General features: G+C 36.8%; 1 protein-coding gene across 1 annotated transcript in view; it reads left to right on the forward strand.

The window, feature by feature from the left end:
- NUP210 (nucleoporin 210) overlaps window positions 1-13,916 on the forward strand; it is a 66,518-nt gene that overhangs the window by 39,218 nt on the left and 13,384 nt on the right. Inside the window, exons 20-31 of the mRNA XM_085302557.1 lie at window positions 1,020-1,124; window positions 1,255-1,356; window positions 4,078-4,206; window positions 4,910-5,037; window positions 5,963-6,098; window positions 6,409-6,471; window positions 7,097-7,276; window positions 8,452-8,532; window positions 9,558-9,689; window positions 9,873-10,031; window positions 10,645-10,736; window positions 12,127-12,301. Coding sequence (XP_085158683.1) covers window positions 1,020-1,124; window positions 1,255-1,356; window positions 4,078-4,206; window positions 4,910-5,037; window positions 5,963-6,098; window positions 6,409-6,471; window positions 7,097-7,276; window positions 8,452-8,532; window positions 9,558-9,689; window positions 9,873-10,031; window positions 10,645-10,736; window positions 12,127-12,301 — 1,482 coding nt within the window. The remainder of the gene's footprint in view (window positions 1-1,019; window positions 1,125-1,254; window positions 1,357-4,077; window positions 4,207-4,909; window positions 5,038-5,962; window positions 6,099-6,408; window positions 6,472-7,096; window positions 7,277-8,451; window positions 8,533-9,557; window positions 9,690-9,872; window positions 10,032-10,644; window positions 10,737-12,126; window positions 12,302-13,916) is intronic.

Below are 13,916 nucleotides of genomic sequence, written 5' to 3' on the forward strand. Positions count from 1 at the left end.
TGTGTTTTGTTGTTCACTGTGTTCTACCTTATTAAAACAATATTCAATATTCTGTCACGCATTTAGAGGTAGCTAGAATAGTGAATTCTCTAAACTTTGCCTCCTGAGTTCAGAGAAATGTGTTGTATTTCACTGTGAGCATCACACATGCAATGTTGCCCTAGAGGTCTCTTAAGTCCTAGTCTTGGAAGGAATCTCTTAGTTGAAGAAGAGTAGCTAGAGATGCTGCTTTTGCTACAAAGGCTTATGTAGTGTTTGTTTAAACTGGATAATTTGCCTGTTTTTACAAATACATTAGAAGCAGTCTGCTGTACTCAGCTTTCAAACTTGTCCATACTTCTCTCTTACAAACAAAAACTCAAAAATCCAATTGATAGTATATTAAGATGTCTTGATCACTGTTTCCTGTTTAAGTGGAGCATCCTATTATGTCATTAGAAAAGTTTACATCCTTTCTACATCAAGGAAATTTTGCTAATTAAGTGAAATAGGTACATAATACAAACTTCCTCTAAAAAGCCCTATTTAAGTAATGTTATTAGGAGTAAGGAATTAGACTTACATCTGGTCTAGTGCTTATGTACTTACATATAAGGAAGAACATTTAGGAGGAATCCTAAAAAGATGATATTGAAGTGGGAGAAAATACTCTGTCTCCTCTACCTTGTCATTCTGCAAGAACTTATAACATGTCGTGAGTTAATGGACTACCCATGTATGTTAGACTTGGTTAATTAATACTGGCAAATCTTTAATGTGTAGGCCTGTGTTCTTTGGCTTGGACATTATGCAGAATATGGCAGCATGTCCTATATATAACCATGCATGCAGAAATGAGAGAGCAGCTAAGCCAAATACATGATTTTCGTGGATGTTTTATTAACTTAAACGTTTTCTCAGACAGTGGCTATTTGCTCATCTTCTTTACCTGTCTTTCCATGCATATACAGAAGATYTGCACTGTTTTCTGACTTTGAATGCTTGGTGTTACCGATGGTCAATAGAACTGTTTCTTTCAGTATGAACCTCTGCTACCAGTGTCTGCCACTATTGAACTAATACTAGTAGAAGATGTGAAAGTGAGCCCGACTGACATCTCCATTTACAATCATCCTGAGATCCAGGTAATAAATTCTAGTGCTGCTTATTTCACTGGGAGAGGATGATGTTATGAATTATAATATGGGTAAAGATACCAGTTTTATTAAAGTTCTAGAAAGATACAATCTTACTGTATGCTTTTCTGTTTTTCAGGCAGAATTGTTCATCAGAGAAGGTTCTGGATATTTCTTCATTAACACAAGTGTTGCAAATATTGTAAGAGTGGCTCATGAAGAAACTCAAGGTATTGCTCTGGTGAGTGAAGAAATTTTATTATTCTTAGTGATCTGAATATGTGATTACTTCTGTTGTGTGTCCCTTTTGGTACTGGAAGGAGTAACTTTTTCCTGAATTCAAGCTCATGCTTCCACAGTGTGCAGCCTCTAGCCTATAGTGAAGAGGTTTCAGTCATTCAACATAACTACAGCTCTCCTAGAAAACTCATAAAGCCTATTTGACACTTACATTAAGATATTGATTTTATTCTTTCATGTTTACCCCATTTAATTTTTTTATTGACCTGTTAGTGGAGGTGTGAGAAAGTACATGCTTTATGTTTTGATTTTTAATGTCTCAGATTTTTATTTAATCTGAGAATAAAGAATAATTAACTATAGTGCTATATTACAATGGTCTAACTGTATGCTTTAGAGCGGGAGGAAGACTTGGGAAAGAAAAAACAACTATTACAGCAATAAAGTTAGCTGGATGAGAGACATGTGCTGTGTTTCAGTACACTGGCAATCTACATCTTTCAAAACTGTCGGTCTGTTTTAGCTATCTTTGCTGTTCTATACTGATATAAAAACTTCATTTTATATGCTTATTATTGCAGCTTAAAAAAAAACAAAAGTTCAGCCATAACAAGAAATGTATATTTGAGTCCCTTATCAGGAGTTCTTATTGACCTACAAACTTGTATGAAGTACAGTATGTTTCTCGCTGCATCTGCTGCTCTGGTAAATTAAATTTGATTTACAAGGCAGATAGCATGTGTATTTGGCAGTTGTCAAGAAATAATTAACTGTATTTTCTATCTTAATGCCTTATATGAGGACAGGAGTCAGATTTCTGGGAGAATCCAGACAGACTCATAATCAAAAAAATATACCTTAATAAGAATTTGATCACAAATACTGCATAATGGTAACGAGAATTATAAAATTGAGRTGTCTATCTGAAAGTGGGATTAGCATCTGTAAACCAAAGTTGTATACACTTTAACTGTGAACTTTGTTTTAAATAAGACAAATCATTGTGTATTTTGTGAATTCAGAGATGCTGGGGGGATTTTTCTCTCAATAAAAAGATAAATTTGGATGGGATCTGTACATTTGGCAATTACCTGTCATTAACATTTGAGTTCTTTTTGTATCATATAGTTTTGCAAGCTCTACTCAAATAGAGATCTCACAAAAGTAAGGTCAGTGAGCTAGTGTAACAGAGCAGGGACTTTGTGTTTGCAGCGTGCTACCCGTTTGATTTATATAATTCTGTATCTTTCACAGAACAAAATGGTGTTTATGCACAAAAGTTTTAATGGAAGGTAGTTGTGCTGTGTTTTGAAGCAGTGTGTCTCATATTCTGTTACAAATGCTACTTTACCATTACCACACTGTATAGCTATCACTCTACAATATCATTGTTGGTGGTGGTTTTCCTATACGTGTGGCTGGAGAGGCAGTAACTGGAACTTGAGCATGTTTGCCTGTCGCTTTAAAGCTTCATGCTTTTCTCTAGTATGACAGTTTCAAATATTGGAAACCATTTCACTACAGTCATGAAACGTTCATATACCCTATATTTAAAGGATAAAAGCTAGTAACAAATTGTTCTTTTTCCTATTATAATATTTTTAGTAAAATAATCCTGATGTCATAAACACAAAATGACTAAAGATGTGACAGAATTATTCAGGAGTTTTATGCAAAAGAGGAATTGATTTCCTCAGTGGTAKTGGAATCTTTGTTGTGGGTCAGCACTGCTGAAATCTTAATTCTTCCGTTTCCGAGTCAGGATATTTTGCCACCAGTATTTCATCCTAATATTGAAAATAAGTATCTGTTAAAGAGTTGGGTTCATYTTCCTGCAATGTTCCCCCTCCCCTCTCAATAGAAAATACAATTAAACTCGAGCTATGCTTGACCTCATCTAGGCCCGGGGTATGAGATGTTCTACAACAAACAATGATACAAGTATATACTTGTATTGCTGGGATCGTTAAACACGGATTGGAAGTCACTTAAGCTATTTTGAAGGGTATTCTTTTACATGTACAGATGAACTTCACAAAATAAATTGGTTGTTAATTAATGATGATGAAGGTGGGGATGTTTTTTCATTTATTGAAGTATGGAAAGAAGTATTGGTGAAAACATTTTGACTCTAGCTGTAGGAAGTGAAGGATGGGAATATATTCAGAGACTCAGTCAGTTTAGAGAGGTAAGGGGAAAATAGATGGGCTTATTTTTGAACATTGTGCGCTGTCTCAGTTCATAACAGTTCTTCAATCACATCTCCCTCATGGATGTAGTATTGCTTTAACTGATGTACACATGGTAATTCTGGAGCAGAACARTGAACTGAAGCAGTGCAACAGTGTAGGGAAAACTGGTTTTATGAAGTACAAAATGAGATTTGGTTTAACTACCTGCCAGATTTAAGGGGGCGGGGGGAAAGGAAAGGAAAGAAAATGTACTTTTATATGTTGAAAAAGCATTTTCAAAAAACTATTTTAAAAGTATATCATCAGTCCTGTGTGCTGTGCTTGAGTTAAGTATCAATATCACCTATCACCTATCAGCTTTTGTTTAAATATATTTTACATTTTACTTTTGCTTTAGTGTAAGAATCATCTGCGTCTGAAGCTCAGAGACTCCTGAATTCAACTATTTCTGCCCTAAAAAGGAAATAAGTTTTCTCCCATGGATGATATGCAAATGAAAAATGATGTAACAATTTTCTTTTGGCAATTAGGTGCATCCTTTGCTTCCAGGATCAGTGACCATAATGATTCATGACCTGTGTTTGGCTTTCCCTGCACCAGCTAAAGCTGAAATTTATGTCTCTGATATACAGGAACTGTACATCCGAGTTGTTGACAAGGTTAGTGCCTTTTGAACCAGTGCTATTGGCTGACACAGACTGCCCTGATTTCCTGTGCTGATGATGAATATGAAGCTGAGACACACATGAGCAAACGCTAGTGCTCAGGGCCCTCCACTACTGCCGTGACCTTAGAGAAACAGTTGGTCTCCCTGTGCCGATGATGTTCTCCCAAACTTACCTGTTCAGGTTATAAGCAATTCAGAGTATAAGCTGTCTCTTACTTAGTGTTCAGCGTGGCAGTGATTTTAACTTTCGCCTTTATACCACAATGTAATGTAGCTAATGTGCAAACTAATTTGCATTTCCTGTTGTTTAAAGTACATAAAAATGATTCCTTTTAATTCCTTTTAGAGTAAGTTTCCCCCTTCCCCTCCCCCCCCCCAGGGTCACTTTCCATGCTTTAAAAACAAAAAAGAAATCCACCTCATTTTACTTGCAAAGTTGAGTGCATCTTATACAAAGTAGATGTTGATGTTTCTGGATGTTCTGCTACCTGGAACATCTGAATTCATTTATGTAATTTGACACTGGCTGTAGCTAGCTGGGATTGTCCTTTAAAATCAGTGCTAATCTAACCTTAGGGCCTTATCTTTAATATGCTACTGAAACTGTAATACAAAATAAAAGTATTTATGCTAATAAATAAGAAAGAGGTTTTTTAATAGTTTAAATGAAAAATCGCTGTATGTGACTATTTCAGGTGGAGATCGGAAAAACCGTTAAAGCATATGTCAGAGTTGTGGATGACTCTAAGAAACCTTTTCTGGCAAAATACTTTGCTGTCATGGATCTAAAACTAAGGGCAGCATCTCAAATTGTTTCACTTGTGTAAGTTAATGGATTTTTTTTATTAATCTGTAAATGTGCTTATAGACAGAATAAGCAAAAATGTGAGTAAAGGTACTGGCTTGGAGAGATGGTAATATATGAATGATTTTTTTTTTCTTTGATAATGCAGTTAATTTTAAGTTTGTTTTTTGTTTGTTTGTTTGTTTTTCTATGGAGAGCTTCAGAGTTCTAATTACCAGTTAAATGACTTAATTATTTGTAGGGAAAACTACCTAGGCAAGGCCTTTAAGACTTGTCGACTCTGACCGAGAGCGTATTAATACACCACAATATTTCACTGAGCCTTAAGCAGTAACTTTGCAAATGATGCCACATGAATAATCTGTTTGTGGAGACATGTCTGATGTTATCAAGCTTACACTGTCTGTTACTTAACCTTTTAGAAACAGGTAGGCTAAATTACGCTGAAGCTTTTTATTTTCCAAGCTTTAAACATCATAGTTAAAATCATAGAAAAAGAGATGATTTTCTTTGAACTGACAGTTTCCAGAGTGGAGATGCTAAGTAATATTTTACTTTGTATGAGGACGGATGTGTTTGTTTTTGTGTATGTGTTATGCAGTACCACTTGACTATATTTACACCAGTCCATTAAATAGTGTCAGGATATGTGCTTGAGGTTTGTCCAACTGTCATCCATTCTGGATAAATTGTGGGCTCTCTGGGAGAGGTTTGGTCCATACTGGCCAGACTCTTCTTTAGTATTTCATTTCAAGATGAGATACAGGCTACAAAGAACCATTTTGTGATATTTAGTGTCGGACTGGGATAGCTACAATTACTTTAAGATTTATTCATTTAGCAGTTGTTATGATGAAACTGCTTTTTGTTAAGTTCTTCACATTCATTATTCACGTAACTTATTCAACTAACTTTCCTAATTCAATGCATTTCTTTGCTGCAGCCCACTCAGTGAAGCTCTCGATGACCACACTGCTGCTTTTCTAGTGCACGGAATGGCCATAGGTCAGACTAGTCTTATGGCAACTGTTGCTGACAAAAGAGGACAAAGAATCAACTCTGCTCCACAACAGATTGAAGTAAATAATTTCAGATAAAATACGCATATGAAGAAAATGTATATTATGGTAGCATAGCAATAGTATGGAAGTGTAATTTGCTGTAATGATCCATTTCCTGCTTCTGTCCAGAGGTTTACCCAAACGCTAATCCATTTCAGATTTCATGGTGCTCCGCAACTGCAGGTGGTGAGAATAGTTTCTGCAGGCTCAATTTACTGTAATTAAGCAAATGAAGACTTAATTTTATATTTGCATATACTGTTGTATGACATAAGTGATCTAACTGAAGAAATAGCATGAACACAAGTATCCGTATTTCCATTTTTAGGTCTTTCCTCCATTTAGACTACTGCCAAGGAAAGTCACCCTAATTATAGGGGCAGTGATTCAGGTAAGGTATCTTACTTCTCCCCTCCCCCCTTATAATTCCTATTTTAAAATAAATGTATACGATTTTATTCTTCAGGAATATATATTCAACTTAACAACTTAGCTACATTCATATTGATTCATTCTTCCCAAGAACAGAACAGTTTCATACTTGAATTACCTTTCATTTTACTGTGTTGTGAGACCAAAGGTTCTGAATTTGTGTCCAGTGAGTGTCAGCTCTTCCATTGGAAATACTAGCATTCAATAGATCAGGTAAATAAAACTAGGCATAGTGGGCTAGTTATACAAACTAAAAATGGAACAGAGCTACACAACTTGTGGCAAAGAGAAAGCAAAGTAAATTTTTCTTAAACTCTCCAGGCTAGACATAGCATCAACCTGTTACACTCCACAAAGCTTACACTCTGCTTTTGTAATTAGCTTCACGTACTTCCCAGTCCCTTTTCATGGATGGACCAGTGTGCTGGGAAAGTAAGGTTTGAGATACTCTGGAATTTACAGACACCCCTTCCTTACTGAAGACATGATAGTAATGCTGAGCAAAGAATGGTGCACACTGTAACGGTGACCAGAACAAGTATCTGATCAGTAAATTTAATTGTTCTCTGTGCTATTAATTATAGATCACTTCAGAAGGAGGCCCTCAACCTCAGTCCAACATAATTTTCTCCATCAGTGATGAGAAGATTGCATCAGTGAACAGCACTGGACTCATCAGAGGAGTGGCAAWTGGGAACGGGACAGTAACAGGACTGGTGCAGGCTGTTGATGCAGAGACAGGAAAGCTTGTTGTGGTGTCTCAGGTAATTTTTTATGATACTGTTTGGAGCTGTAAGAATCTCCACTGAACTCATAGGCTTGGTTCAAAAAGGATGAATAATCTTTTCAAAAGAGCATTTCATCTTGTGCACTTTACTGGTTTCCCTAATGTGATGGAAGACTATTGTTGCTTACTTCTGGGTCTGCATTTGCTGATAAAGCACTGTGTCTTGCTATACCTTAAGGCCAGGCTCCACTGGTAACTGATAATTTTCTGAACAATTTGTTATCTTTAGACTTGATTAGTACATCTTCTAGAGAAGCCTTACTAAAGCAGCAGGGTGTTGTCTGTATCTGCACTGCCTTACACTTAGTAGCCTCAGTGGATGTTAGAAGCTGACTGTTCCCCAAGAAACGTATAGTCTCCTAAGTTACAGGCAAGCTCTGGAGAGTATTACTACTCTGTGTTGTTGTCTGCACCTATCTAAAAAGTTCAAGCAGAAAATCCCTGAAATCCACCTCAGTCTGTATCCATAGAATTTCCTACTAGCAGAGTGTTTGAGAGCTATGGAGCAGACCTGTAGGAAGTGCAAATTACTGGGACTTGTGTGAGACTCAGAACAACAGAATCTGGGCCAAAGCTCTTTGTTTAAAGTCAAGAAAAAGGACAGCTGTTGCCCACCACAGAGCTCTGCTGCTTAAATGATGATGACAGAAGATAAATTGTATTTAAACTAAAAAAGAAAAAAAAAAAAAAGCTAAACCTACTGCCCAATGAAGGCTAGGTCAGACTTCCCCTCAGCAATATATGTTGCCCCCTTTACCAGTTACTGTTCTCATTTCCTTCTAATGCTCTTGATGTCTTCCTTTACACTCTGGAATTATTTATTCCTCTTTTCTTGGAGACCCTATGATCTTGCTATGATCCTGCTTTCACCTCTCAGCTCCATCATTCATCATGTCAGTAATTTTGAGCAGAGCTGTTGTGGCATTTTTAGGCATAGACATTGCCTGTGACTTTATGAAGTTAATTATTTTATGGTTCAGTGTTTACAGTCCTACTGAATTACATCCATCTGTATTTTTCTGTGATAAGTCACATGCAAATCACATGACAAAGTAGTGATTAGTTAATGACAGAATAAGAAATAGATTCTGAAAGCAATACCTGGTTCACATTTAACATATGCTTACAATGTCTTCCTTCCACCCTTTTTAGGACAAAGTGCAAGTTGAAGTAGTACAGCTGACAGCTGTTAGAATTCGTGCACCAATTACACGAATGAAAACCGGTACACAGGTTGGTTGATTTGTGACTACCTTTCATTGCCTTAAAATTCTGACCTGCAAGTTGTGACCATTCCTATTGCATCTTCTGATGATAATACCACCCCAGCTGGCAGATATCCCAGCCTGAGGGGCTGCAAGGATGAATGTGCTTTCAGTGGAGAAGCTCTCAGTTGGACATATTGAGGAAAACTGAAGTCAGGACAAGTTTACGTTGTATATCAGACTGATTTTTCAGAAATTCAAGACCTGCTGAAGAAGCACGTTTGTATGACCAGCAAGGAATCTTTAAAAGTGAAAAAAGCTTCTCTCATCTTCATTCCATTTTCAGTGGATGCTTTCCTCCTTTGTATGTTAAAAATCTACAAATTTTTGCTATATCCAGCATAATTGTTATTCAAATTATCTTTCACAAAGTTGTTTTCAGAGCCTATATTTCCCCTATGAGTTATTCCCTTTTTATCTGGAGGCTTCTTCAGATGGCTGGTGATTCTAGCTGCAATCTCAGGTGAATGAATTGCATCAGGGAGAGAAGAAAAAACAAAACCCTGTTCTGCGCCCTTATATTACATTGTTTGAGGGATGGTGGGGAAATTGATGTCCAAGGAGTTAATGAGGGAGATCATCTAGGAAAAGACATAGAAAATATAAAAACATGTAACATAACTGAGGTGAGCTTGGTACTATTTGCCAAACATCATTTAGTACTACAAATGGATAAATGGATTATTGAACAAATAATTTTCTTGATGAAAATTGGCACTTGTTTTTTGAGCATGTAGCAGCTGGGAATGAATCAAAATTTACTTTACATTAAATGATGCTTATTTGAGTCTTCTGTCTGGTATACCTCTGCAAAATATACAGTAGTCAAGCCATTTTCTTCATAAGAAGTACTTCTTATAAGAAGTACTGTCTCTTGATTAGTAATCTTTTCCAATTGTCTCGCTGAAATAAATGTAATTACATTTTCTCTGTGAGCATTTGACTAGTACATGTCCCAGAATTACCTAATAAAGTTGTATTCTCTTTTTCCAGATGCCAGTTTATGTGATGGGCATCACCAGTAGTCAGACTCCTTTTTCATTTGGCAATGCAGTACCAGGATTAACATTTCACTGGTCTGTCACAAAGAGAGATACTTTGGATATCAAGACCAGACACAATGAGGTAAATGCTTTGTTTGTATACCCCAGGAAAAGGAAGCTGCTGCATAATGGGAATTGARAAAGCAGTGTTGCTTCCACTTACTCAAATTCCAAGAACTGCTGTTGATATTGGGTGTGGCATTTCCTCCCTATCAATTCTAACTCTTTCTGTGAGCAAAATTTTGATCGTTTTCTCCTGTCCAAGGCTTCTTTTCAACTTCCGGCAAAATATAACTTTGCAATGGATGTTTATGGCAGAGTAAAGGGAAGAACAGGCTTGAAAGTTGTTGTGAAGGCCCTTGATCCTGCAGCTGACCAGTTTTACAACATGGCAAGAGAACTATCAGATGAAATCCAAATTCAGGTATAGTAGTGTTCTTCACATGTCATTTTAAGTATTGATTTCAGAGCTGAATTAAAGTCTGTGGAGCAAGGATTTGAAATGGAAAGGTGGTGTCCTGGTTTTGATCCATATTGTTGCATTACTACTCTTGTTAGTGTAATGTTTTTCCCACTATTTGGAGACCTTCAAGATCCCCAAGTGTTGGCAAGTTTTGCCACTGAACAGCCACACACTGATGTGGCATCTGAATGAACATTCAGCAGTTAGTTTTTGGTGTAGACCACTCCTTCTGAGATTGAAATGACTTGTGAGGTGCTGCAGGTGAGCACTTAAAGCTATTCAAGAACCTTGGTGCTGCAGTTCTCCCTGCATTTTTAATAGTACTTGTATCCAAGGCTCATTTTATGCATCTATGTGCGTGTGTTAGTTTGGATCAGCGGTTAGCTACTGAAATGCATCTCTTGATTTACATTATGTTATTATGTTTGTTTATAGTTTTATTTGGACTAGAGTGAGTTTTCTTTTTTTTTTTTCTTCTTTTTTTTTTTTTTTTTTTTTTTTTTGAAAGTGAATTAAATGGAATATAAATCCTTGCTGCACACAGTAGTAGGCAAAAGTGGCTTTTATTTTCCAGGTATTTGAAAAACTTCACCTAGTCACTCCAGAAGTAGAAGCAGAGCAGATCTTAATGTCACCAAATTCCTTTATTAAAATTCAGACAAACAGGTTAGTGATAACTTTTCATACTGTGATTTGCTTTGGCTGATTATTGAAACTGTAAAGCATAATTCTATGCTTAAAATAACTTATATTGTTTCAGTCTGTTTAAAAGACTATCGCAGAACAGTCAGTGCACAACTTATCATGTGATTAGCAGTATCTTATCCGTACGCGTAGTCTCTGTCAAATTTTGTGCTGGTTACAAGATGCAGTAGTTGGAAGTTTTAGATCTTTATTTAAAAAGATACCATTTGCCAAAAACCAGCAGCACACTTCCACTGGATTTTTTTTAGTGGGTAGTCAAAGCTTTATAGAAAATAGGTGTCTGTACTTTTTGCATAGAAGCTATGACAGAGGCTTTGGAGATGAGTGTCCTTTCCAAATGAGATGCTGTTTATATATAGTCTGTTTTCAAAGGTTAACATTTCAGATATGTTTTAGGCTTGATACTTGGTTTTCCTAGCATAAGAATGGGTAGATATAGTCAACAGGATATTCATTGCATAGAGAGGTTTGAGGCATTTGCTTTTTAAAGGGAGGGAGAAATTAGTTTCACTGGAACTCAAGTGACCACATGACTCAATATCTGCTTTTTCAAAAGATACATGGGAGCCCTATCGGTCATAGTCACTTGCTGATGTTTTTGCTTATTGCTGTCTCTTCTGAGGTGATGCCAGCAATTATTCTAATTAAACTCATGGGTAAGGTGCTAGAGATCAGTTTCTATATTTTTGTTTGGTATTTCTGCTTACCACCATTGCAGCCCCAGTATCTGAGTTATGATGCCAAATAACCTTGCATTATTGACTAGAAAAGGGGAACTAAATTAATTTTCATGCTATGTTTCCTAGGATGGAAATGGAGCATCTTCACCTGAATGGAGGGGGTGGGATGAGCAGGAAGGATTTAAAGATATTTTAGAACATGTATTAAATGATTTATAAAAATAGCTAATGACTCAGTGCCCACTAATTACGGTTTGTGTATTTGCTCACTTTATTAACATGCACATACCACAGGGAGAGTTAGTGCAGAAATTAACCTTGTGTACAAAACCATCTCCAGGAAACTGATGAGATCTACTTAATCATGTCCCTGACTTTATCTCTAATACAAGCATTGACCCTGGCAGGCTAATATGCCTCTAAATGTTGTTTACAGAAAGTATTTGTGGAAACTGTATGCTGTAGCCTTATCCATTAGTATTAGAAGTCAAGTTCACCTCAGAGAATGATGACACTGCAGAGCTGTGGACAGCAAGTAGATCTGAATACATGGCTAATACATAAATTGAATAATATGAATACATGATTTGAATACATAGATTTGAATACTATATTGCTGTAAATAAGGATATACTTATTTAATGGAGTCTTCCATTCTTTTCCTTCTGAAGGGACAGAGTGGCTTCGCTGAGTTACCGTGTCCTGGATGGACCAGCTAAAGTTCCTGTTGTGCAAATTGATGAGAGAGGTTTCCTTAGCTCTGGATCTTTGGTAGGATCATCAACAATTGAAGTAATTTCACAAGAATCATTTGGAATCAACCAGACCATTGTAGCTGCAGTTAAGGTAGTATTTTCTATTTGCTGAAGTCAAAACTGGTGTAGTTTTCTGTGTTAGAAGTATATCTGTATTACTGCATCAGTCAGATGTTAATTGTGCATTTTAGACTTCAGTTCTGAAAAAAAGTGAAGTATAAGACTTGTATTCAAAGTCCAGATCTGATACTAAGTTTAGGACACAAGCTAGATGGAAGTAAAGGTTAAATCCCAGCAGATTCTTAAATGTGGTACACCTTGCAAAAAGGCCTTTCAGTGCATGTGGCTTTAAAAGCTTAAAAAATTGTTCTAAAAATCTTAGAAGGTTGATACTGACAAATTCAAACAAAAAAGGTTTTACTATCATAGCCTCTGCATTTTGCAGTGAGTAAAAAAKGTAAGCATCTAAATTAGTGAGTATAAATGCAGCATCAGTTATGAGGCACATGAGTAATACCTACATATTCAAGATATCAGGGATGCAACTGTACAGCACGAAGTTCATTTTCTTGCTGCTGTTTTCTGGCAGTTCTGCTTTTATTTATAAAGTGAATCTCTGTATGAGAAGACCTAGCTTACCCRATGCAATAACTTAGCTGCTGTTCCCAGTATTTGGTAAGGTGGCAAGAAGAGTCTCCAAGACTGTGTGCCTAAGCTACTCTCTACTTCTTTGAAACAACCATGTTTCAAGGATGTAGCAAGAGTCAGCAATAGAAGCTTAGTTTCAGGCTAACAAAACGTATTTCTTCCTAAAGCACTGGTATTAAACTGAATGCCCTCATGCCCAGTATAATGCATCTTACTAGTTGGGYGTTTAGGATGCTAAAGGGATGTATGTCCTTCTTATCTGTTCTAAAGTCCTCTTCTCAAGTACTTTCTACATTCTGCAGTAYGAGCTTTGACATACTGACCGTTCTTCCTCCTCTTAACCCTTTTACTTTGTCAGCATCTTTTCAGGTGTGTCCCAGCTGGTGGAGAAACATTTAATTAAAACATAAGACTTTAAACTATTTGTAATTTTAATAATCATCACTGTGAAGTGGCTGCCCCCCACCCCAGCCTAAATGTTCAGCTCTAACTGTTGCAGATTCATCCTCCTGGGAGGAGAATGAGGGGTGGGGGTGGGGGAAATGGTTTAGTCTTTCTAGTACCTTTCCTGCTGTTAGGTGGGGGACAGTGAATTCCTACAGCTCTGTTAATAGTGACCTTGTTTCTTCCCTTCACTGATGGATCCAGCCAGTGAAAACCAACTAATGACTCTTGAGTTGGCTCAAGTGACAGTTAGCCAACATATAGTGGTACTGAAGCTAAACTACCCCTTCCTGCTTTCTTTCCATACAGTATTTGCATATCATAGAACTATGGAAGAATTATGGAGTTGGTAGACTATGATTTTAAACCTATGAGCTCTTTGCAGTAGGAAAYATCTCTCTTGTTCAGCATCTTGTACAACCAATTTGTTTTCCTAGGTATATTAGGACTGCACTACTTGTATAGAAATACCACATTTAAATTCACAGTGTCCCTGCAAGGTAACAGAGTGCTGCTGCCTTTGTTTCATGAATGAAGAACTGAGGCATGGGGACTCGAAGTGGGTTTGTTTGGTTTGGGTGTTGGTTTTTTGTTGTTGTTGTGTTTGCCTTTTT

Source organism: Rhea americana, unplaced genomic scaffold (genome assembly GCF_003343005.1).
Source record: "Rhea americana isolate MKP2758 unplaced genomic scaffold, rheAme1 scaffold_19, whole genome shotgun sequence".
NCBI lineage: Eukaryota > Metazoa > Chordata > Aves > Rheiformes > Rheidae > Rhea > Rhea americana.